The sequence below is a fragment of the Blennius ocellaris genome (assembly GCF_963422515.1).
Source record: "Blennius ocellaris genome assembly, chromosome: 20".
NCBI classification, from domain to species: domain Eukaryota; kingdom Metazoa; phylum Chordata; class Actinopteri; order Blenniiformes; family Blenniidae; genus Blennius; species Blennius ocellaris.
In genome coordinates this window covers 22,114,160-22,140,551 of record NC_137669.1, presented here as the reverse complement: position 1 = coordinate 22,140,551, position 26,392 = coordinate 22,114,160, and the positions used below count along the sequence as shown (strand labels likewise).

Below are 26,392 nucleotides of genomic sequence, written 5' to 3'. Positions count from 1 at the left end.
TGTATACAGTAATATTCTTTCATATTTCTTGTAGTAACAAAGGAGTATGACTAGTATTGCGCTGAAGTGAAATTGAGTGTAAACCTATGAAGGATTCCGTTTTATTGCATTTTGAAATCAGACCATCTGTCTTTCTGTCGTTTCCTTCCAGCATTGAGGCCGTGCGCTGTCTTGTGTTTTACCGTAAAGGCGTAAATAAAAGCGCAGTTAAAATTGAGTGCAGGCTCACTTGACGGCAGTTGCAGCCATCAGGTGAACACACGAAGCTTTTTATCGTGATCATTCCTGCTTTGAAAAAGAAAGACCAAAAAAATACTTTTAAAACACTTTAGAAAGTATGTGGACGCACGGTGCGCGTGCTGCGTCCCGGAGGCTGTCCGGGAGTCGTGGGGGGGGGGGGGCGTGTCGCCACACCTGAACTCGGCTCACAGAAATGAGGCGGCAGCAGCAGCAGCTGTCAGCTGTCGGGACCCATCAGTGAAAAACTTTCACACCTCTGCGCGGCGTCCGTCGACCTTTTAATGAGCGGATAACCGGCGGGGAGCCACACGCGCGCGCGACTCTACCGACTGTGACGGAGCGCGCAACCGGCAGCGGAGAGATGGCGAAGAAGGGCCCGTCCATGAAGAGTTTTAAAAAGCTCTTCTCCAGGAGCGAAGCCAGCCTCAGCGAGTCGGTGGACAAGGAGAAACGCGAGGGGGAGAAGAAGAGGTTCAAGTTCCCGACGCTCAAGGCGAAGTCCAAAAGCGGCTCTGAGAAGTCCCTGAACGGGAGCCAGCAGGTGCTCAGGTAGGGCTCCACGCAGCAGCCTCGTGCCTTCACGTCCCTCGCGTGTGACGGGAAGAAACTCTCAGTTTTTATATATATATATATATTTAAATGTAACGCCTCGGGTCGTTGCAGCTCCTGGTGAGTGAGGCCGTCGTTTCTCCAATTCATCAATCAGTGCGCACATTTACCCATCAACACAACGTTTAAGCGTGCACGCGCACAATAACGAGCTGTTTCCACCATCAGTAATCAACTTTTTCTTCCCATTTAACTTGTTTGCATTGGTGGTTTATTGGGCAGGATTGAATGAAGTGCATGGAATCTTCCCTCTCTCAATATGTGAAAAATGCGCATATTAAAATTAGTAGACATTCTTTGAAACTCCCCAAACCCCTTTTGGAGAATTCCTAAATCGTAAGCAGTTAAAGTGTTTTATTGGTATATAAACTACAAGGCACGCCCAGCCAAGAATGTAGAAGAAATGCCTTGAATTGTTTACATGTAGACACAATAATTTGACATGAAAAGGCCGAATGAGTGAGTCAATCCTGCAGTAATCTGAGTATAATGAACTAAACGTGATGTGAATCCTGCAGTAATCTGAGTATAATGAACTAAACGTGATGTGAATCCTGCAGTAATCTGAGTATAATGAACTAAACGTGATGTGAATCCTGCAGTAATCTGAGTATAATGAACTAAACGTGATGTCAATCCTGCAGTAATCTGAGTATAATGAACTAAACGTGATGTGAATCCTGCAGTAATCTGAGTATAATGAACTAAACGTGATGTGAATCCTGCAGTAATCTGAGTATAATGAACTAAACGTGATGTGAATCCTGCAGTAATCTGAGTATAATGAACAAAACGTGATGTGAATCCTGCAGTAATCTGAGTACAATGAACTAAACGTGATGTGAATCCTGCAGTAATCTGAGTATAATGAACAAAACGTGATGTGAATCCTGCAGTAATCTGAGTACAATGAACTAAACGTGATGTGTTTCAGTTAGTCTGGGTTTGCATGTTCTCTCGCTCTGTGACCTCTGGTAGTCCAAACAATAAGGTTAATTGATGCTGCAAATTGAGTCTGTCTGGTGGGAATGGTGCCAGCAAACCTAAATTGATATAAAAAGTCTTGCAGGTTCAAAAGTTTGCTCTTATGTTTTCATTTTGGGTTTTTTTATGGGACCTTAACGCCATTGCAGATGTGCATTAAGGTGAATTGTGACTCTGCATGAATATCTGGGCTCCGTTTACCTCCCGTTTTAAGTTAAAATCCACAGCGGTGCTTGGAGCAACTTTTTGAAAACTGGTCAAATTTACGAAATTGTTCCGTCTCCATTGAAACGGAGGAAAAAGCTACTTTTCTGAAAAGAAAATGGCAAAATGATGCAAGGATCGATGCACAGTCTGCAGGGACGGGTATTGTAGTTCAATGCCAGGGGGGGGGGGGAATATATGAATAAATGAAATTCTCTGCAGAAAAGGCAGCAGGCGTACTCCGTGTCTTTGCCCTCTGATGACCCCTGCTGCCTCTCAGGAGCTTCTATTCCCCCCTTGGCTGTGGATGTTTGGCATAGTTGTTTCTGACATTGAGTCACTGGGATGTTGTTGTTTTTTTTTTAAACATAACTCTCTCCTGCAACAACTTTTCTTGTATCATCTGTCCGTTTTGAAGCGGCTCACTGGGCGTGGAGTCCAGGCCATTGAAGAGCCCTGTTTGTTTAATAACTTGCTATCATTATGTTCAATGTTCCCGCTTTGCGTCTTTGTCTTGGCGTCACATCCACGGGTCCCAAGCTGCTGGTGTTTGAAGCGACTTCATGGCCTTCAGCCCGTCGTGAATGTCAAACTGCAGACTGGCTTTCTGATCTCCTATGTTCCAAAAAACGCTGTGGTGTGGACACGCCCACTTCTCACCGACAAAGACATGACCTCAAAACAAAACGCCACATGTTCTTTCTCCCGTCTCTCAGTCCAGGAAGTCTGTTTATGTTTGTTGACGTGTGATGAATATCTATTCTGGACGACTTCAGAGCAGGCGCGTCTCGGTCTAAACTTTTTTCCGGAGTTCCGGAGTGTTCTGAAGAGGGAAGTAATCGTGTAAACGGCATATTTGGATGCACTTAATTAGATAACAGTAGGTATCTATTTATTTCTGAACATGTACAATTAAACAAACAAACAAACAGAATGAATTAAACAAATTACATTCATCCAAATCAGTAATCCAGAGATCACAAAGGGGGTAGGAAGAATAACTGTATTTAACCCTTTGGGGCCTGAAGCATTTTGTGCCGTTTTTCACAACAATTGATTTTTTCCTTTATATCTCAGATATAAAATCCTTAAACCTTGCGCCTTTTTTGGTGTCATTTTGTTCAGGACAACCTCATAAATGCATTTCTGAAGTAATTTCATCACTTTGGCATACTGTATTAAAACAGTGGATCTAAAAACACCATAAAATTACAAATTCGGGTGGTAAAAACATAGATTTATTGACTATAAAAGTCACAGACATGGTTAACGAATCATTTAGTTTACTTGTAAAGTAAATCTAAACTATAATTAACTAAAATTGATCAAAACAGGACTGAACAAACAGTTCTATACAGATATTTACAGTGAAATAGAAGCACTGCCTCAGGCGTTTTTGTCAAACTATTTCCAAAAGGGTCACACATATTTTTCCTCATATCTCCGCTTTTATTTGGGCGATCAACGTCATTTAAAAACGAGCTTGTAGTTTTATATCTGCACTTTCGACACGGATTGAAACTCTGGGCCAGACGACGCTGTGCTGTGACGCTACTGCCTTTTCAAACGGTCATGTGACGAGGACGCACCGGTGCGTCCGCAGGCCCCAGAGGGTTAATTCTACCGCTGTACATCTTTGTCATTGTAAATCACACAGTAATGTATGTATGTGTATATATATATCAATCAATGTTGTCCTATCCTACGTCCAAATATTAAAAACTGATGATTTATATAGACGACTTGTTGCCTATACTATTAAGTTTGATCATTTAATCTCTGTACATACATTATTCCATAATTTTACACCATGGATGTTGATGCAGCTTTTCTGGGAGGTGCAGAACTTTTTTTTTTTTTAATGTAAAAACTGTAATTTTCCCCTGAAGTTGTCACTATTTTCTGAATGTTGCCCTTCTTTGTGTTTCCTGACTGAGACGTTGGATCAGATGTTTCTCCAACACTCCGATGTGGATGTTTCCCTTAATCCGCCTTTACCCGCGTCTGTGCATGTTAAATAACAACACCCAGGAATGAAGAGGCATGAAGCGGTGCAGTCTTACTACTGACCGCTGAAAGAAATCCAGTGGATGGTACAAACATATTATTATGGGGTGTTTTCCCCAATTATTGCATTCCTCAAGTGATTAAAATCATCGGATTATTCCCAGTTATCAGGCTCGGTGAGGTGGAAACTGAATGCCAAATGTGCTTTGTACCATTTCGGCTATTTCCAACATGAGGCTCGATGATACGAGTCTATTATCAATACCGTCCGGCTATCACTTTGCAATTTCCAGGTGAAACCACAATCGTACCACTGAAAGTCTTGCGAAGTTGGAATATTGCATCAATTTGCTCTAAAGACGTTTGTTCAGGGGTTTTTATCTGCTCTCAAAGCAAACAGCGCCCACTAGTGGCTGGTCCATATATCAACATGTCCTCCAGCGAGACACTTGAGCCCAAGTTGCTCGAAATAGATGGATTGATTGACCTTTAATGGGCGAATATGAGGCGGCAATTTGCTCTTTTGCCCTTTAGCAGCAATTTCTCCCAGTTCTTCTTGTTTGGAGAAGCGTTTTTATTTATTTTGCCATTCCGGAGACTGCCTGCTCTTTGCCTCTTTGTTTTTCTTGGATGAGCAAAGCTTGTTTTCCCACTGACACGCCACCTCGTACAGGTGAAATCTGTTTAGTGTCGTTTTTTTTCTGCGGATAGATCCACTTTGACGTCGACGTTTTGCACATGCTGAAATGAATTTATAGGTTTTAGAGACGTCTATACCCATGATGTGGTAAGAGTGTAGGTAATGAGACCCGAGCTGAGATATCGGTGATGCTGACATGAAAGCAAACTTCCTCATTGCTATCAAACCAGCCTCAAAGACATGATGTCGGGGAGTTTTAAACAAAACAACCCATAATGCAACGGAATGTTTCATTAAAATGAGCTTTGTGTTGAAATTGAAGTCATTTTATGTTGTTTTTTTTGTCTTAAAAATAGACATTTTCATCACAAACGCTCTTCAACACAACAAAGAAAACTCTTTTAAATTTAAATTTGAAGGTCAACCTGCCACTATTTTACTTTCATTGTCCCTTGAGATGAGATTGGGCTTCACGTGGAAACGGAACCGAAAGGTGTTTGACTCCCGTGATGTTTAGTTACACCCGACACTCGCTGAACAAGTTCTAATAATGGTCCTCGGAAGCTCTAAATGTTGGGACTTTGTGTTCTCCTGGTTGACACACGCTGGCGTCGTGTTCAACGCCCACCGATCACGTTGAGGATGTTTATTTGCTTTGAGTTCCTTTTGTCTTTGAGGATTTCTACTTCTGAGAAAACCAGTTGGAATTATGCCTTTTAGGTTGATTGTTCCCTCTTAAGTTGACTGAAAGGAGGATTTCTTGTTCCTTCAATCATACTTGAATGTTTTTGAAACATTTTAGAAATTAAAGTAAAAAAAAAATCTAATATTTTGCTAAAGCAAAGTGATTATAATATGGTGATCGCAGCAGGTTTGTAAATAGAATATAGGCATTGAGTGAGATCAAGTCCATGAAAATCTCCGTTTTCCAGTTCAACATTTTTTCCTCAATATGTAAACAAAAACATCAAAACCACGTCCAACTGCTTATATTGTAAAATCTTAAAAAGTTCTTTAACCCGAAAACTCAACTAGAAACTGCAGCGTTTTTATATTTTGACAATGCACAGATTAAATCCCAGCTCCACAAATGATTTGCCACATGTGGGATAAATAAAATAGTCTGATCTGAACCTTTAAAAAAAAAAAAAAAGTTGCCGTGTAAAGACGAAACGTTTCTGAAACACAAATAATAAAAAAAAACTCAATCTTGAAGACCAGAAGCTGCAAATGAAAATGGATCAGAGATTCAGTTCTGTTGCACATGTTGTTAACTTTGCAGAAAACCTGCATCAGTTTGTCTGGGGGGGTGGGAGGGGGGGGGTGGGGTGGGTGCCATGTTGCTCCGGATCGCTCCGACTGACAGCTTGTGTTTGCACAGAGAAGGAAAATAAATTCTGAGCCGACACGGCGAGGACCGCCTCTGCACACAAACCTGGCTGAGCGAGGTTATGCAAGGCTGATTCCTGTAATAAATAAAATGAAACCGGCGTGGGGGGGGGGAAATGCCTCGATTTGTGATTTCCGAGACTTAAATTGTGTCATTTTGAACACGAACGATTACGATAACGAGTCATCGTTGGTAGTTTATTCACCGTCGGGCACAATTATACTCCAAAAGCGGCTCATGAGCCTCGATGTGTGTTTATATATACACATATACCGAGGAGATCAGATCCAGACGGCTGCTGTTGTGGCTTCTTGAGGATTTCAGTGGGATCAAACCTTTAAAGTGGCGCTCTGCCTGCACGCCGCCGTCCTCGCACAGTTCACGGTCGCGTCGCATTAGGTTTAGCGAGGCGACGCTTCAGAGTTTCTCGCCGAACACACCCACGCTTGGAAAGTATCTGTTGAAGTCGCTGTGGACTCCTCGGAAGAGGAGTCGAGGATTAATGGAAGCTCTGTCGAGAAAACCTGCCGTTCCACATGCCGGCCGCATTAATCGCAGAAACTTCGAATCTCGTCGGGACAAAGAGGCTCGCGCATACCGACACGGTGCCTTAAGGATACAAGTCGGCTACGTCTTTGTTAGAGACGGCGCTCGTCTGCCGCGCTTTGAATATTTCACATTATTCAAAACAATGCAGATCCGATGAGTCAATGTTGTGTTGAACTAGTTGGTTGGCTTTGTGCGATGAAGTGTGTGCACAGTAAAACAAGCTTTATGTAAACCCCACTTGCTGCCAACCAGAGGGAAATGGACTTAAATAATGAGCGTTGATTCAGCCCGCATGCAAATTTCACTCAGTTTTATATAAGTGTATTTAAATTATTTGAAAATCAATCGTATATTTACTGCGAAGGTCACTCGCACCTGTTCAACCCTCGGTTGTGTCATTGATTCCACATGACACAGAATCACTAGCTAACCAGTTCATATACAATAAAGGGGGTCGCCTCTTTCTCTCCTCTAGTAGTTCATTGACAAAATGTTGGGTTTGACCTCAACTTGTGTGCTGCCTCGAGTCCATTCCAGTCTGACAGCCGGAAGACAGTCAATGAGATTAGGAGCCTTTGTGGAAACCCGTCCCCAGACAAAGAGGCACAATTATTCCCATGATGCTTCACAATAAAGAAGAGAAAGTTGCACCAGTTTCCCTTTTGTATGCGTTTAACCCGGAGCGAGTAATTATGACAATGAGTCCCAATGTTGTCGCTAATAAAACCCATTTGAGCGTTCTGTGAACAAAGGAAGAGTCAAACGTTGACTTTTTTAAATGCGTCCTATTTCAGATGGGCTCGTCTTTCAGTTTTCCGCGCTTGCTTTCTGAATTTGAAGGGTTCGGACGCTGAAGACGTGGGTTCGTCGGTGCTTTGGAATGCGAGTTGACTGAGGTTCTGCTAAAACTGTATATTTGACATCAAGTCGAATTTGTTTAAGGTGTTGGATTCCTTCTGGTCCCTGTTTTAGTTGACAAGGCGTCAATCAGAGAAGCGAGTAAACTGATCTCTGCTCTCTCGCTTAGGGTCGGGGGAGGGGGGGGGGGATCAAAGGTCCTGTGTTTATATCTTTTGTTGCAGATTTGTTTCAAATGTCAAAATGCAACAAAAAGTCAGCTTAGCGTTTCTTTTTCTTTTTTCATTTGTCACTGCGTTGTCCTTTGTTTGTTTGTTTTTTTTACTTTTCCAGCTTGAAATGAGTGACGACCACCACGTAGAAGTTGTTAGTTCTTGGAAAATATTTTTGAAATGCATCAGTTTTATGTTTGAAGAAACACTAATGTTATAAAACAAGTTAAGTTTTTTTTTTTTTTTTTTTTTGAAAAGGGCTGACTTTTTTTTTTAAATGTCCCCATAAAAGGTCCTCTAATCACAAATATGAAGTCTATTATTGAGAAATAACTTTAAATTTAGGCACATTTTATTATTCATTTAAAAGCCTTGTGAAATGAGGATCAGTTTTGGAAACGCGACCAGCCGAAGCTACATATTTATCGTGCGTCCCGGGTGAAAGTTTGAGGTGGAGCCTTGATTGATGGTTCCTTTACGTAAAGAAAGTATGTGGTTTGACGAAAGAGTGACTATATATGAACTGGAAACTTCTGTGAACTCCATAATTTCTGACTCTTCCCCTCCTCTAAACAAACGCCGTGGCGTTTCCCTGCAGTGCCCAGAGGAAGACGCTTTCATCGCTCCTCACATCCTGTTTCAAGCTCAGTCGAATTCATGAATATCCTGTTGTAGGTTCACACAGTGAAGGACTCTGTGTTTTCGGCTAATCGTGCATGTTGACATGTGAACCGGCTCACAGATTGGGACCCGGCCTCCTGCCTTCGCACATCTTTTCCACCAGAAAGAGCTAAACCGCCTCGCTCATTGCAGTTACTCGTGTCCCGTATTGCAATTGCGCAACTTTTTGCCTGCATGTGTGTTAGTGGACCTGTCGGGCTATAAAAGCTCGGTAAATAAAAAAAAAAAAAGACCCTGAGCTGTTGCCACCATAACAAAGTGATGCTTGTCTGCTCTGTGTACACACTGATCCCTTTTGTTTGCTCGTCATTCCACTTCCTGTTTCATCCCGTCGTGTGACGGGGGACCGTCCGCTTGAGTATCAAGTGACCTTTGTTCTGCTGGTTTGAGACGACGGCTCACAATAACCGTCGAGGGCCCTCTGTTGACTCAGGAGCCTGTTGTTGTGTTGAGTGGTAGTGAAGCCAATCGGCCCTCCGGAGGCCTGTTTTCATTAGGAGTCGTAATGGTGTTGGACAAGAGCGTGGCTTCGCTAGAACTTTAATACCGGAGATTAATTGCAAAACAAAGCGCACAAAGAAAGCGAAGCGCTCGACTCATCCGGAGTAGAAGCTGGAGCTTATGAAAATAATTCGTCGCTTAAAAGTATTCACTGGAAGTCGAGTATTCTAGGGGCGTGAACTAAAATACGACATTTACAACACTGCTACTGTGCTTGCACGCTGGACTTGATAGTTCTTTTGCACACATGCAAACTCGAATAAGTGTTTTGTGTATAAATAAACACGCATTTCTGATTTCTATGTTGTCGTCTGCTCTTTGTCATCAGTAGTTTTGAGAATGGAATTCTTATTTATTGTGCAATGTAAAGCGTCTTAGTGTCAAGAACAGTGCTGTATAAAACCAAAGCATTATTATTTCTAGCAGTAGTAAACAATGGGTAATATTATAAGCTTTCAACATTTCGTCACAATAATTTTTGTTGAATTTTGAGTAAAGCACTTTTTGCCGATTTTTCTAAAGTAATATGTGAAGGAGTAAATTAGTCTCTGTCTATAAATAGTCCGCGAATTAGACGGGATCTAAACCACCAAACTGTTCTTGCAGCCATTCGGTTTAAAATTGCCGGTAATTATTGCATTTAGAAACTCCTCGTTTCTTGCGTTTAGCTGCTGGTTTGGACGGTTTCACTCTTGCAGGGTGACGCTATTGATGCGACTGAATGTTTTTCAATGTGATTTGTCTCTCCAGTGATGTGGAGTCCAGCAACGCTGCAGAGGACGGAGAAGCCTGGGTCAACAGCGTCGGCCCCAAAACCAAGAGGTTTTCCCTCTATGGCACCGCGCCAAGGGCGAAGGTGAGTGGCCAGCTCATGCGACACTGCCCCTCTGTCCCGTGGCGTACCTCAGGGATCCGTCCTGGGCCCCGACTCCATTTTCATTGTATTTGTTGGGAAATTAGTCATTTGAGAGGGGTTTCTTAATATCTATATGCGGATGACAGTCTATTAATTGATTCCTGCTTTTTCCACCAGTGCCATATTGCTAAACTAAAAGAAATGGTATTATTTTACACGCTTTTATCTCTTCTCATTAAGACACTTATAACGCCCTTTTTAACCGGTTGGAATGAATCATCTTTAAACCGCCTTCAAACAGCCAAATATGCAGCCGACCAATATTTAATAGTTCTTTTCTGGTGAAATAGAACAGAAGTGAAGCAAAACACGGCAAAAAATAAAGAAAAACTCAGCTACGAGAGCACACTACCATGGCGACCATCCTCGGCGCCATCTTGGCTATAACAATATGCATGATTTTGTTGGTTGTGTAATTTTTTTCCTGATCTTATCCGTTTTATTTTGTTCTGTTTTTCGTGCTGTAAAGCAGCTTTTGACTCGTGAAAGACATTTATTGGAAACTATCGTTCATCTGAACCCTGTTTTTAAAAATGTGACTGCATGCAAGTCTCGTATTTAAAAGTTCACACGGAATGCATTCATAGTTTGTTTGTATAATCAGAATATTTTCACATGCTTTAAGTGCTGCCTATTGCATGTAATTGCTGTTAATTGATTCAGTTTGTAATGTATAATCCTCTTCAGGACTAAAACATGCGCTACGTTTCCTGTGTCGTGGTCCCGAGGTTTACTGCTTTGGGTCTCTGAACACATCAATACGTGTCTGAACACAAATATTCTCAGAGGAATTTCGTCGCGCTTCATGAAATCCCCGTCAACCATTGTTCCATTCCTGCTGGGACTCCCTCCAGGGTTTTGTTATACAACTGTAACACCCCCCCCCCCTCCGGACGTCTAACTGACATGAGTCCTATAGCTGCTGTGAACACAAACTCTGATTGGATCATTTTTGTTGCATCACCACACACTCTGCACAACGTGTGTGTAAACTGCTTGTATCTGTCCAGTAAAGTTCCCTTGTGATTGCTGAATACTTCATTTCTCAGATGTTATGCTTTCATTATACCTGGATGACTCCGAGCTTATAGTCCCAGACATGCCTGCAGGTTGTACAAATGACAAATTGGATCAGGAAATAAAGTAAAAAAAAAAAAAGTAATAATCTCTCCAGCAGAGGGCGCCACTGCTTCACAAAGCTGCTGAACTGCCATTATTGGCTGCCTGCTGACACCTGCTGAACAAAAGCAGATTTAACATTCTGTACATGCATTTTTTTTTTTTTACATGGGGGGGGTGTAAACGTATATATGCAGTTAACAACAAAATATAGTGTAAAGAAGACTTGAATCCTGATATTGTCCGTTTTTATCATGCACAATGATGATCAGACTCGATAAAGAATTTACTTTTTTTAGTTATTGTGAGACACTCACTGTAAGTTCCATACATGAAACTCGTATCCAATAATTTATTGAAAATGACGATATGCAAATCTCTTATTCAGGTATGTTTATTATTATATTAACATGAATGGCTATCATATGCAGCACCTTGAAATGCACTTGATATAACACAGTATTGATAAAGTTGTTGGTAATTCCTCCCAGACGTTTCAACACATACGAATTGGAAAAAAAAAGTGTTTTCGCTAATATATTAACTGTATGTGAACTTCATCCTCAGATTAACTGATTAATTTGTGGAGCCTGTCTCCATTTCTTATGTGCAATTGTAACTTGTAATTCTAATATATAGTTCTTTCCATGATCAACTTTGCGCCCCCTCCCGTAGACGAAACTAAACCTTCTGTCAGATCGTTGTCGTCTCTTTTCACACATCGGTGAAGGAGAATTCTTGCAGACGCACCCAGTCAGAGATGTGAGTGATGTCTGCTTACATTCCTCTGTCATCTCGGGTCAACAAATCAAATTCACCAAAATAGTCTCGGCTTCTACCTCTGCATCGAGCCTGCATGCTTTCATGTCTCTTTGAAGTTCTGTATCTGCGGCGAAGCCTCTTCTCGCCATTTTTGCTGATACATCCCATCTTTTCTTGCTTCAACAACTTGTCTTTTTTCTTTTAAGCTTCTTTTCAGAAGTGGTTTTCACTTGTATCCTGGACCTGACTCCGAACTTCACTACATGCACTTGTTTATTCCCCCTGTAGCTTTACATTGCTTCAGTGTGCAGTCATCCCAACGCGTGTCAAGATTTTAGATATGAAAATTAGATCGATCATGGGCCCATAGATATTCTGCAGAAACACTACTTCAGCATTTGAATGCACCAGGATGAGTCAGAGAATTATGAATCAATCAGAAGATGTATACCACATTATATCATTTGACCTGTCATGTTCCTCCTCACTGGGCGCAATACAAACTGGAAGTTGGTTGTGAAGTTGTGAAGTTGAGCCAATATTCCGCTATATTTTGGTGAAAAAAGATGAATTTCGGAAAAATTAGACTGACAAGTACTGATGGGCGTTATTCACAGAAACGCAAATTAATTCAGATGCAACATATAGTCTGGGGAAATACAAAAAGTACAAATTAAAATGTCTCAAGCAAATTTATTAAGACTCCTCTGATCTAACGTTGTTTGTATTTATTTCTCATGACTGATCTTAGGTTGCGGTTAAAGGGGCTCCTACCATCAACTAACACAAATAATCCTTATCTAAATACTCCAGTAAAATTTTTAGGTCAATATATAAATACATGCCATTTCTGATTTTTGGACAATCTGGTGATCAAGCGGTTTCTGTTAAAGAAGTCTGAGGATAATTCTCTTATTTTCCCGAAGGTCAATAATTCAAGCAGCCTCACTCCAGTCGGCTCGGAAAATCATGTTCTACTCGTCTCATTTTTCTCAGGGTGGGGTAGTTTTTACTGTTTGGAATGAAGCAAGCGTGTCGATTGTTTTTCTTTAGTGTGTGTGTGTTATCCTCATTCTTGCCTCTTAAAGGCTCCATCTTCTCTTCTAATGAACATTTCACCGACAGCCTATAATTATCCTCCGTGACAGACGTGCGCGATCGTATCAGTTTGTTTTGTGAGTTTTGAAATGGCCAAATAAATTTTCCATCAAACTGCTAGTCACACTAGCAGTGTCCAAACATTCAGAGTTGGATGTAATTCTGACGTTTAGGGTGGAAATGAAGTCCAATCACGTCAAAGAAAACATTTCTAACTTTGACTATTTATTAGAAAATAGCGGTGTGATCTCATTATACTGGATGTTTTGGCAGGACAAAGACATGAGCTACTCTGAGATGGACCTACGGAAGCCCAAGAGGTTCGCAACGTTTTCCTTTGGTTTCAAGAAGAGAAAGAAGAAGGATGAAGAGCTGTCGAAGAGCACCTTTGGCCTCCACACCCACGGCATCGAAGAGCAAGAAGAGGTGAGAGTCTTTCCTCAAGTTGGAGTGCGACGAGATAAAGATGTGCAGTGTTGATAAGATTTGATTTCTCACCCATAATTTCTTCAGTAAAGCTGTAAATGCTGTTCTCTCGGACTCCTCAGGACCTCGGTCAGACGAAGCTGGACCAAACGAACAAGCGCTTCAGCATGTCCGAGCCGGAGCTCGACACCAGCGGTGCGTTCGACATCCCTTCTCCTCCCCCGGCGGCCAACAACCCGTCGGAGTCGTACTTCACTCTCACCGGCCAGTCCCAGACGGCGTCGCGAGAGCGTCTCGCCAACGGTTTGGACGTCCACCCGGAGCCTCGGCGGGCGCCGATCGCTGCGATCCCCGAGGTGCAGCTGGACGATCCGGATCCGTCGGACGGGAAGGAAATCGTTCCGAATGGCTTTAAATCCGCTGCGACAAACTGGGAAATCCCTCCTGAGGTTAATACCCAGTCGGCTCCTGGACTCCCACCGGCGTCCGCCAGCTCCACAAGCGGCCGTCTGCCCGACGTCGGTGTCCAACTCGGAGACGAGTCCACGGTTCAACCGGATACACCCGAGTCAGCGTACGAGTCCTCCCTGGCTTACCTTGACTCCCAAAATATTCCCAATGTCACAGATTCGCCTCGAGGTGACAAGTTGCATCTGGACTCCAACGTCGTCTCGCGTTCTGACACAGCGAGCGCCGCTCCAGAAGTCGCCACCGCCTCGGCCGTCGGTACGACTCCCAGCAGCCCAGAGGTCGTTTATGGAGCTTTATACGACACGCTTTTCCCTCAGAATTTCAACGCGGAAGTTTTGTCTTCGTTTTCAAAGTCGTCGTCTAAACTACCACATCACACAGAGACTGAAACCGTCTTAATCAAAACTATTGAGTGTCGCCCAGAATCTCGCATTACTACTGTACGCAAGTCGGACTCTCATGATGGGGTTGATGGTTTCGCCAAAACGCTCCAGACGAACTCTCAAGTCTATGCTGAAATGACGCATCCCGCGACCAATGAGGAAGTCGTCATGATCAAAACCTTCAGCGAGCATCACTCGGAATCGATTCTGCACTCGGATGAGTCCGAGTCTGCCCGTCGCAGAGCGAATGGTGAAGAACCAGTCGGGGCTAGCTTACCTGAAATCAAAAAACCCGTCCTGGTCAAAACTCTCAGTGAAATCAGTGCAGAATCAAACATCATTTACTCCAGTAAGAGCACCTCGCATGAGCCTGGGGATGCCGTCGAAATCGATCATAATGTTGGGAGATTCGTCACCGTCAGGAAAAAAGCAGCAGAAGTGAGCGCGTCTCCAGAAATGAGTCCACCTGAAACCAAAAAAGCCATCATGGTCAAAACTCTCTACGGACCCAACTCCGATGAGGAGACCGCAAACTCTCGGTCGTCGGCTTCACGCGACTCGGGCTCGTTCGCTCGAGCAACGGACGATACTGCAGATGGTTTTTTCTCTTTACGTGACAGAACAGTTGAAGAAACGCATCGCGAAACCAAGAAACCGGCCATCATGATCAAAACGCGTAATGAAATTCACACGGAGTCCAGCGTCATACTCTCTCCTAAGACTTTGGAGCAGTTGGACTGGACCGTTGACGAAACGGATGAAACCGTGGTGAAGTCTGACTTGCCCCAAATCGTTTCTGAAATTGGACTCGATGGTGAAAAACCAGTCATGGTCAAAACTCTTGATGAAAATCAGACGGAAACGGACGAAACAGACGAGACGAGCTGGATCATTCGTTCAGTTGAATCGGCAGAGACGAGCTCAGCTCAAATCATAACCGATGAGAAAATGCTGGAACCCGAACCGACCCTGGTCAGAATCCCAGAAGCTGAACGTGTCGTGGTCGAATCGTCACGTATGTGCATTTCTGATCAGTCACATTCTTCTACCAGTGAAACATCGGCAGAGGCGAGCTCAGCCCAAATTCTTACAGATGTCAGATATACAGAAATAATCAATGAAGCTCATGATGAAAATCACACGGAGGTCAGTGTTCTCCCCTCTCGGGCCTCGTCTTCACATCAATCTGAGGAAATCGAGAGGAAGACTGATTCTCCCCCCGTTTCCCAAAACTCAATGGAGACGCCAGACATCCTCGCTGAAATCGAAAAACCTGACGTGGTCAAAACCTTTAATGAAATTAACATAGAAGAACTTGTTGGAAATGCTGCCGAGTCAGACTCTGTTTACGGAAATCATGATATCAGTAGTTTTGTCTGTGTGACTGATGAGGCGGTAGTTTCTTCTGAACTTGACAGAAATCTGTTAAGTCGGGACGGGGATTCACCCTCCTCGTGTTCTCAGCCGGCTAACAGAAGCTGCATTCTTCAATCGGAGATGAAATCGGACCTGGCTCCTGGCGGCTCGGGGTCAGTCCCTGTGTCTGGAAGCGCTGCCCCTCCCACTACTGATTGTGCAACTTCCCAATGGACGGCCGCTCGGGTTACCGACGCCGAGCGGCGGGAGATGCTGCCGGAGCAGTCTGCGAGAGACGGAGCGAGCGCCGACGCCAGGAGTCCCTCGCCAGTGAAGGGCGTCGTGTTGAAGATCCGGACGGAGAGCTTATCTGATCGCCCCGGAAACATGGATTGGCTCGAAGGCTCTATGAGCCCGTCGTACCTGAGCATAGGGTCAGAAGGGGGCGCTACCCCGGAGGTGTACTACAGCGCTGACGAGGGGGATGACGGCGAGAGCGGGGAGGATGAGCTGTTCGCGGCGGATTCGAGACCGGAGAGCGTTTCTACGTGTGGAAGCGACGCGGGACAGACCGGGGAGGTTTGGACCGTCGAGGTGGGAGCAGAGGGAGACGGGAGCAGCCCGGAGGAAACGCAAGAAGAGCTGGACGAAGGCGAGAAGGCAGAGACTCCGACGCCAGAGGCCGGGACGCAGCGGCTGCTCGTAGGCAGCGGCGCAGAGAGTCTGGAGGAAAGAGACGCCACTGCAGCAGATCTAAGAGAGAGGGAGGAGGTGAGACGGGAGGAGTTACCGGCCACACCGGTTCAGCAGGTGAACACGCTGATGGTATGCGACTTTGCTCCACCCGGCGAGGAGGGGGAGGAGGAGGAGGAGGCGAAGTGCAGCGTGAACTTGGAAACAGAAGATCGCCTCCCCAGCCTGGAGGGGCAACATGAGGCTGACAAAGACAACAGGAGTCCCGAGTGCACGGACGCAACTTCCAAAGAAAGTGAGCGAGACGCGATCGCGTCCCCTGGGCAGGTTTCACCGCGTGCACAAGCAGACACGAGTGAACTGAGGGGGGAGAGTAGCAGCGCGGCAATAAAAGCCGTGTCAACGGAGAGTCTGGGCGCAGCGGGGGTTGTCACGGGCGATGTGACACATGTGCAATCAGACGCCGCTCCGGTGGAACACAATAGGGCTCCAGCGAGCGGCGAGTGGGCGGGTCCCGTCAGTCACGGCGACGACACGCGCGCCGGAGTGGCAGTCGAGCCGTCGGAGCCGATCGCCGACGCACGGCGCCCCGATACCGAAGCTGCAGAGGCCGTCCGGGAGACCCGGGAGCGTCCGGCGGAGACCCAGCGGGACCCGGGCGACGGGTGAGTGTCTGAATACGGCAAGCGGAGTCTGAGGGGGGGAAAGTGCAGAAAAGAATGATTTGAGTGCGGTGTGTCATTTGGGGGGGTTGCGTTGCTGCGCTGGAACGTAGAACATGCAGCCTGGGGGGACGTTCTACTCCTGTCACACAGGAGAACGCGCATCCGAAAGGTTAATTCACCTGTGTTGCCCCCCCCGCAGTGACGTCGTCTGATAAGAACTCTCGTGGTTAAACATTTTCTCTGATTGGGGGGGAAAAAATAAACTGAAAACTTGAACAGTGGATGAGCTGCATAGTTGAACTGCAGAGTTCTCTGCATTCCTGTTTATCTTGAACACACCCTTTCTGAGGAAGCACATGTTGAAGGGATTGATTTATCCTCGGGTTAAATAGTGTGTACTGTGCTGCGGGACGAGATGTATTCTTACATCCTCCCGTATGTTCAGCTCTGAGCGGTTACTACGTAACATACAAGCCTCATTTGTAGTCTGTGGAAATCAATTGAGTTCTACCGAACCCACGTTTTATAAAGCGTAGTAAAAAAAAACGATTTACTGCCCACTAATTGTTTGCTTTTGATAAATCATTCACCAAAATAATCTATTGACTAGTGAGGGGATAGCGAATCGAAAGCGATAATGAGCCGTGGGGGATTTAATGATTGACGGGGACCCAGATATGATGTCCTCTGGTCGGTGGGTGTGTCAGGAAGGCGAGGAAACACAATCTGTCACAAAGCTGATTTCACAAAATGGTAAAATCATGCAGAGTACTTTTTTTTTCTACTGATAAGCTTGATGATGATTTTCTGTCACAAGTTAGTTGAATTCTCCCTGCAGAGACTTTAGGGGAAGCATAGCGGCAATAAACTTTTTATTTTTAATGCGACGCTGAGTATACATCATGAAAATGTCTATTTTTTTTTACAAAAAGCCAATTTTAATGAAACCTGGTACAAAGACACACTTTTTGCACTCTGGGTGTTTTCACACACTTTCCCTGACAGCGCGGCTTTGAGGCTCATGCTGTGATTGTAAACTTTTCATGGCGGCGCCACTGACGACTCCGTGTTTCAGCAGCTGATCTAAACAAATTCGTTTCAAGTCATTGTTTTCTTTGGCGTTTTGTTCGAGGTCTGGCCGCACCGCGGGCTGGTTTTGACCCACAGGCTTTATATTTGACACTCCTGGTTTATAACCACTTTGTCAAAAGTGTTTGTGTGTGAACGTGAAAGCTGTAATGAATCTGACGCATCGATTGTTGCAAAGGGAAACCCGCTCACGGCGTCATTAATGTGAATTATTGTCTAAGGTTTCCCACTGTCTGTCATTGTGAAAGTTCAGGAGACGCATAATTAAACCGACTGAAGAAAGCCTCATAACGTTCCACAGATATTTCACTTTTTGTCCAACACTGTTCAGACGGATCAAATTAATCACACCTATTAAAGAAAAGCAGTTATTTGTCAACATGATGATGACGGATCACAAATTGCCCAACAAACAGAACCTCTCGACTTTGGTAAAACAGTACCAGTAATTAAAAAAAAAAACCCCAATAACAAATCGATGATCAAAACTAGAAAAAAGAAAAAAACGGTAAAGAGATTAAATATGAATATCTGAAAGTGACATAGAAATGAGTCGGACCTTGGATGATCTTTATTCTTCAAGGCAGAGTTTACGTGACATTTCAAATGTATTTTTGTTTCAGAAAAGTGTCACAATTATGTTCAGAAAACGATGTCCGTTTCCACGGTAACGGCAAAAACACTGAAAACTGTCGTTTTCTTGTATTTGTATTGAAATTCTACACAAAATATGCGTTTTTTTATTTGTAAATACAAATCGACACTTTAGGCACACAGGAATTCTTGTGTGGAGCTTCCTTGCAAGTCCATTTCAAAAAAAAAAAAAAATAGAATTAAAACAAGATGTACTGAAAGATCATCAGAAATAAATCGCAAAAGAAAAAAAAGCAGATGCTGCAGCTCGTTGAACCTGCATTGATTTAAAGCGTCTGGGCATCGGGTGTTTTTTCCACCACGTGTGTCCAGACCGCTTTGAATGTGTGTGTGGAAATGTACAGATTAGGAAGAACTAAATGAGTTTGGCATCACGGCAGCGTTTAATGGTTTTCTGATTAGTAATGCTGTGATGAAGCCTGATCTTTAAAAAAAACAAACAAAAAAGAGCGAACAAAGAGGCTTCAGCTGAGTCTGAAAGGGTTGAGGAATTATTAGTATGTGAACACACCTTGACCACATGACTTCATTCCCCTTGGCACCGTACCTTTTAGTGGGTGTTGAGCTCTGGCATGTTTTTCTTTATGTGTTTCCACTGGAAAGTTTGCGATCACTTCCTCTTTTGGAATCACTTTGATTTAAAAACCCGTCGTAAAAATGATCCGAGGATTTAAACGCACAGCACAGGCAGGTGTTTGGTGGAATTATGAGTTGAACTCGGTGTGAGGAAAACAGTCGTGCGTGTTTTTTCCAGATGAAACCACAAGATGGCAGCAGAGATGTTTCTATCGGCCGTGCAGAGACCGAGGTTTAACAGGGTTGGTTCATTAGAAAAATGATGGTAGTGTGGATACTCCGCTATAGGAATTGGTAGAAGAATGAGAATTAAGAAGTGCAAGTACCGTATTTTCCATACTATAAGGTGCACCGGATTATAAGGCACATGGAATAGACCAGTGGCCATAACCTTTATAGCTCAAAGCCATTAGGTTACATTTTCCACTGATTCTAACACCCAGATAGGTGCACGCACTTTATTTTGATAGTCCTACCTGCAGCCTATGCCAGGAGGACACTACACACAAAACCTTCTTCACTGCTGGTTGACAACTTACAACTACCGCTAATAAACTAAACTACATGAACTAAGCAACAAAAACACAATTATTACCGACACCACAAACCAAATATAACCCCACAATAATTGCATTTAAAACACCACAAACAGAAACTCCCATAATGCATTGCAGCTATCGGCTGCACTGAGGAGCTCAGGATGCAAGGCATGATGGGAATTCATGTTTTGTGTTGTTGGAGGTTATTGTGGGTTGTTGTTGGGCTTGGTGTTGTGTTGATTGTGTTTATGTGTTTTTGTTCCCCAGTTTAGGGAGTCATTATTTCATCTAGTTTATTTTGGTTTGTTAGAATGTTGGTGTGCAACCATGAGTGATGAAGGTGTTGTGTGGAGTGTCGTCCGCTCTGAACATCCGGTTGTGAAGTTAGAGTTGTCAAAATAAAAGCTTCTGGTTGTTCAGCTGTCAAATAGCATCTCGAGTAGAGCAATTCTTCCATATATAAGGCGCACCGGGTTATAAGGCGCACTGGCAGCTTTTGAGAACATTTGAGGTATTTTGGTGCCTTATAGTACGGAAAATACGGTACTAATAAATCTTCAGATTCAGGATTTGCAGTGTCCACATGTTGGACGAATGTCAGGAGTTGAAATTGTCCATTTTAAGACCAGAATCTCAAGTATGCTTACTTGAAGGATGGGCACGGAATCTCTCCTTTTACTTTCTTCCTCTGTGATGGAGTCGAGTGCACGGCCCCGTTTTTTAATTTCCATTCATTTTGTCGCCTAAACGGAGACTCGGAGAAAACATTTTCAGAAAAATTGTAGCTTGAGGATGATTTTTCTCTCCATATAAACCTGCAAGGGAGAATCTGCTGGTTTCATTAGAAGCGAAGGTTAAAACCCGGTGAAGCGCAGTGTCACACTTCACGCTCCTTTGTTTGCACACGAAGCCGCCACACAGCAGCCCGTCGTGACAACGCGGCAGGCAAACACTTAGAATGTCAAACTTGTGAAAAATGTCCACCAGCGGGACGCATAAACATCGTTTGAACCCCACCTTGGTATGACGGAAGAAAACATTCCTTCCAACGCTTCACATTTTACAGTTGATCTTCTCGAGGACGTTCACACTATTTAACTCTTGTCGCCTCTGTAATTTACTTAACGACAAATATGTCCACGTCTTTAAAAGACAACTTGCCTATATAAATCTGTTGAACAGCTTGTCATTCCTGGAATGGGCTGGTAAAATAAAATGGTGCTGTAATAACCTTTATTTTCTTTTTTTTTTGTGGTGGTTCAGAGTATACATGATGAAAATATCCATTTTCACCAAATCCAACCCATTACTATGGAAAATGACTGCAATGTCAACATAAAGTGAACTTTAATGAAACCCTCTGGTGTAATGTCAGAAAAGGAAATAAACTTCCGCTACTGTTCAAAAATGTGTTTGACAGAAAATACGTTTGAAACTTTTAGCATTTGCTTGGTGTTTTGGCCACATTGGAGCCGAAATGGACAAATGTCCACGGTGATGCCTGACGATTAACGTCTAGATTGATTCAGCTTTGTAAGTCTTTATATTGGAGTAAATTTAATGCATCACGTTGGTACTGAACAAGTTCCGGAGGTGGGCTTGACTCAACACATTTGCTCAGCAGGTTTCTGCACGGCTTCCTGAGCAGGATTAAAATATGCAGGACTGTCGCCCTCTTCTGGTATTATTTGTTTTGCTCTTGGCTCCTGATCGCCCTGCGAACACCGACGACCTCTAGAAATGTTAATCACATAGAATTTTGTTCATACTGTCTTTTAACTTCAACTCAAATATTGACTTTTAATGTCCAGGCTTTTAATTTAATTACAAAAGTTTTAGTTTTCTTTATTTTCATTTGATTTATTTGACTTTTTCCCTCTAATTTTTCTTTTTTTTCTACATTACTTTACTTTTCATTACTTTTATTAAAATTTTTAAAAAATGTTTAATGTATATATTTTTTTACATTTCTGAGCGTTAACAAAAAATAAAAAAATACACGAAACAAAAAAGGGCCAATCCAGAGATCACATGATAACATTAATTTTTAAAAAGTATTGCCATTTTTTTTATTTAAATAAAAAAAAATTAAAATTTTCATTTTCATTTTATTTTTCATTTTATTTATTTGACTTTTTCCCTCAAATGTTTTTCTTTTTTCTACATTACTTTACATTACTTTACTTTTCATTACTTTTATTTGAATTTATTTAATTAAATTGATTTAATTAAAAAAAAATTTATATATATTTTTTTTTTATTTCTGAACATTAACAAAATTTTTTAAAAATACACGAAACAAAAAAGGACCAATCCAGAGATCACTGGATACACGCTCCAATTTTTATGCTTTACATATATTCCCCTTTTGGAATATGCATGGGGCTACCTTTTATAAAGGGTATCGCATATATACGACTATTAAATTTGCACAAATGACAAATTAAACTTGTGAAAACCTGAGCAGAGATTTTAAATTCCGCACCTCCATGATGAAGCCACAGCTTTCCGCTTTCTGCTCCTAACATTTAAGGCGGCGAGACTTAAATATTGGGCGGCACAGAGAAGGAGCCACATGTTGCAAAATAAGCAATATAATTGGAATTAAGTAACTCGCTCAGTCACAACAAATCACCTGGCTGCCAGCTACGCAAGTAAAAGGTTACCAGCAGTGTGACGCACCTGTTTTTATGTCTCGATTTTTTTTTAATTAATGAACCGTAAAGATAGGAGTGAATCCGTTGTTTGAATATGACCCGAGTAATCTTATCAGGCGGGTACGGTAGGCCACATAATTGATCAAATATCAATTCTTCATTGCTTGTATTGGGAGTGGTTGGGTCGTTCAGGGTGATTCACCGGAAAGCAAAGGGCTCTGCAAAATATTCCAATGACCTCGGTTGATATCAACAAGGGAGAGTCTCGATCAGGGAATTCAAACATGAGGCCCGGAGGCTCCGGTCCGGCCAGACCGCCAAGGAAACTGTGAAGACCTCAAAAGAAAACGCTGAATTGAGCGACTTTCTTACATCGATAAAAAGCTTTAGAGTTCTTCCTCCAGCCCGTGAACATGTATAACGGCATGTGACGCCTGACGTTGAACAACTAACATTAATATCCGAGCCTCACTGTGGGTGTGAGTTAATTTTTTTTTTTACATTATCCTGAAGAGGAACACTGCAGCTCAGAGGATTTTATACATCCCAGTGGCTGTGCAACAAAAACTGCACAAAGCAATACTTAAAATATAAGTCCTCAAAGAGTGCACATCATTCACAGTGTATAATGTTGTTTCAGTCGCTGGTTTGTTCTTTGAGTCGTATGGAACGCGGATAAATTCAACACCGACATAATCTTTAAGATGTCAGTGTTCAAAGGAGCTCCAATAAATCACATCAGCACATTTAGTAATGTCTTTTTTTTAATATGCATTCCTCCGCCTCGTCACAACGGGGGGATTATATAACCTACAATGCAGTTCAAGTCCAGACAGTGTACACACACACACACACACACACACAATTGGGTGTGATTCCCAGTCGCGACTCAACATTTCCCCTTCTTTCCATTGTAATGACTGCCGGCCTGACATTTCGTACTAATGCTGTTGTCACAGCAGTTGATTTTAAAAAGTAAACCGTGACTTCGGTGGTAATTATAACGTGCTAGCTGCACTTTAATGACCTCAAAACGGGAAGGTTTTCGTCGCGCGGCGTTCCCCGTCGGATGGCGGCTCCATTGTTAACATGATTTCACACAAAGGGTTGGCAGTTTGGAGGAGTTTTATTAGCGTTGGAGTTGCATCGAGACACAGAAGTACATGTACTGCATGTGAATGTCTACATCAGGCGTGTCGACATGAAAACAAGTTGTTTTTTAACTTTTCACGCGTTTCATTAAAATTCCCTTTGTGTTGAGATTATGGCAATTTTCCAAAGTAACTGATTTTCAGACATTTTAATGACGTACGTTCTGCGCCATGACAAAGAAAAAGAAAAAGTTGTTTAAATTTAAAGTGATTATGGCACGGTTCTACCCACTGGAGATGAAATTGGGCTTACTTTGCGTAATTAAAAACCAGATGGGTGGCATGTGGTGCTTTTGGAATGATCTATATTATGATTTGTCTAATAAAAAAAATTAATGTAATGTGGATTAGTTAAAAGTACAACAGAACACGTTTCCCTGTACAATGAAATTCTTCTCTGCTGTCAAGAGAGAATGCAAACGGTAAATTAGCATTGAAAGGATAAATGCAAAACCAAAAGAAATAAACTATTAACCCTCTGGGGCCTGTGTCACGTGACCGTTTGAAAAGGCAGTAGCGTCACAGCACGGCGTCGTCTGGTCCAGTGTTTCAATCCGTGTCGAAAGTGCAGATATAAAACTACAAGCTCGTTTTTAAATGACGTTGATCGCCCAAATAAAAGCGGAGATATGAGGAAAAACATGTGACCTTTTGTAAATAGTTTTACAAAAACGCCTGAGGCAGTGCTTCTATTTCACTGTAAATATCTGTATAGAACTGTTTTTTCAGTCCTGTTTTGATAAATTTTAGTTAATTATAGTTTAGATTTACTTTACAAGTAAACTAAATGATTTGTTAACCATGTCTGTGACTTTTATAGTCAATAAATCTGTTTTTACCACCCGAATTTGTAATTTTATGGTGTTTTTAGATCCACTGTTTTAATACAGTATGCCAAAGTGATGAAAATACTTCAGAAATGCATTTATGAGGTTGTCCTGAACAAAATGACACCAAAAAAGGCGCAAGGTTTAAGGATTTTATATCTGAGATATAAAGGAAAAATCAATTGTAGTGAAAAACGGCACAAAATGCTTCAGGCCCCAAAGGGTTAAACTGCTCAAATTGAAATCCCACCATGGCCAAAGACCTTAAAAAGTTCCCTTGAAACACCTGGACATGATCGAAAAATGACTAATTGTTGTAAATTTCAGGACATTTTTTCTCTCCGTGACAAACTGTACCGCTTGTCCGTGGATGTAAACACTTTTTAAGAAGACGCAGATGGTTTTCGTTGAAACGTAAGAAGTAGGAATCTGACTGAGAGGAGCCTCGGGTACAAATCCCCTCACTGGGCTTTTCAGAGAATTACCCAGAAGCCTGCGTTCCCCGTGCAGAACTCGCAGTACGTCGTTCCAGAACATGTGAACGAAGGCGTGTCTGCACCCCGGTTCTCCCGTCTCACACATTATTTGCATGTTGTAGTGAATTACACAGGAGTTTCTTCTTTTTTTTTTTTTTGGGTCGCTGCCAGAATTCCTAGCTTGGGGGGGGGGGGGGGGGGGGGGGTGTGGCGTCGTGTGTAGAACGCAGCAATGTACTGGCCGTGTTCTCTGAAAACTGAGGGTCGTAAAATGAGTCTGTTCTCGTGGAAGAGGGACGCATGTTCCCTTTGCTTATTAACACTTGTTTATAACCTTCACTGTGAAAAATTGTCCTGAAGGATATTTAAAAAAAAATGTGTTTGTACTCCCATAATTAATGTTCATAACATATTGTTATGAACATTCTGTGCGCATGTGTGTGGTTTCATTACAAAAACAACTCGCAGCCTGACGTGCTCCAACTACATTTTCAGAACGTTCCCAAAACAAAAATGATGCGTTTTCCCGGAAAACGTTGCGTAAACGACTCCCAAGTCTGAAATGCGACTGGAGCATTAAACACATTTTGCATCGTTGTACACTCCAGTCACACGCAGCCATCGCATATTTTCTCATTTTACAAAGATTTGGTCAAATCTAGCCAGTTCTACGAATTGATTTTCATCAGGAGTTGAGATTTGTTGTGGGAATTCTGCAGATTTTTTTGAGTTAAATCTGCAGCAGGCGCAGAGATTAAACACTTGCTGCCTGTGGCGTCTTGTGTTTTTTTTCCATTAATCTCCATGTAGTGTCGTTCTGCACGAAGCTGTTAAAGCTCTGGGGCCGGCGGACTCACCGGTGCGTCCTCGTCACGTGACCGTTTGAAAAGGCAGTAGCGTCACAGCACAGCGTCGTCTGGTCCAGTGTTTCAATCCGTGTCAAAAGTGCAGATATAAAACTACAAGCTCGTTTTTAAATGACGTTGGAGATATGAGGAAAAATATGTGACCTTTTGTAAATAGTTTTACAAAAACGCCTGAGGCAGTGCTTCTATTTCACTGTAAATATCTGTATAGAACTGTTTTTTCAGTCCTGTTTTGATCAATTTTAGTTAATTATAGTTTAGATTTACTTTACAAGTAAACAAAATGATTCGTTCACCATGTCTGTGACTTTTATAGTCAATAAATCTATGTTTTTACCACCCGGATTTGTAATTTTATGGTGTTTTTAGATCCACTGTTTTAATACAGTATGCCAAAGTGATGAAAATACTTCAGAAATGCATTTATGAGGTTGTCCTGAACAAAATGACACGGAAAAAAAGGCGCAAGGTTTAAGGATTTTATATCTGAGATGTAAAGGAAAAATCAATTGTAGTGGGAAAAACGGCACAAAATGCTTCAGGGCCCCGAAGGGTTAAAGCTCTGACGGGTTCAGCACAGTCATACTTTCGGTGACTTTTTACAACCTCTTCGCTCCGTCCCGCTCGTCACCCACACAGCCTGTGAATGTCACGCTCAGGTATTTGCCATTCAATTCTTCTCGAGACGTCCCGCCTTGAAAACGTCCCTCGTCGTACAGGTTCCGAGGATCTTTTGAAAGGTCGAGTGATTCACCCGGTGGTGGATCAACTCGGTGTTGGTGGCGAACCTGTG

At 42.7% G+C, this 26,392-nt stretch overlaps 1 protein-coding gene across 1 annotated transcript in view; it reads left to right on the top strand.

Moving 5' to 3' along the window:
- Positions 1–601: 601 nt before the first annotated feature.
- crybg2 (crystallin beta-gamma domain containing 2) overlaps positions 602–26,392 on the top strand; it is a gene marked incomplete at its 5' end in the record, with an annotated part of 50,566 nt that continues 24,775 nt past the window's right edge. Inside the window, 5 exons of the mRNA XM_080515879.1 lie at positions 602–789; positions 9,626–9,731; positions 13,044–13,196; positions 13,319–14,818; positions 15,515–16,764. Of these exons, the coding sequence (XP_080372005.1) occupies positions 602–789; positions 9,626–9,731; positions 13,044–13,196; positions 13,319–14,818; positions 15,515–16,764 (3,197 nt within the window). The remainder of the gene's footprint in view (positions 790–9,625; positions 9,732–13,043; positions 13,197–13,318; positions 14,819–15,514; positions 16,765–26,392) is intronic.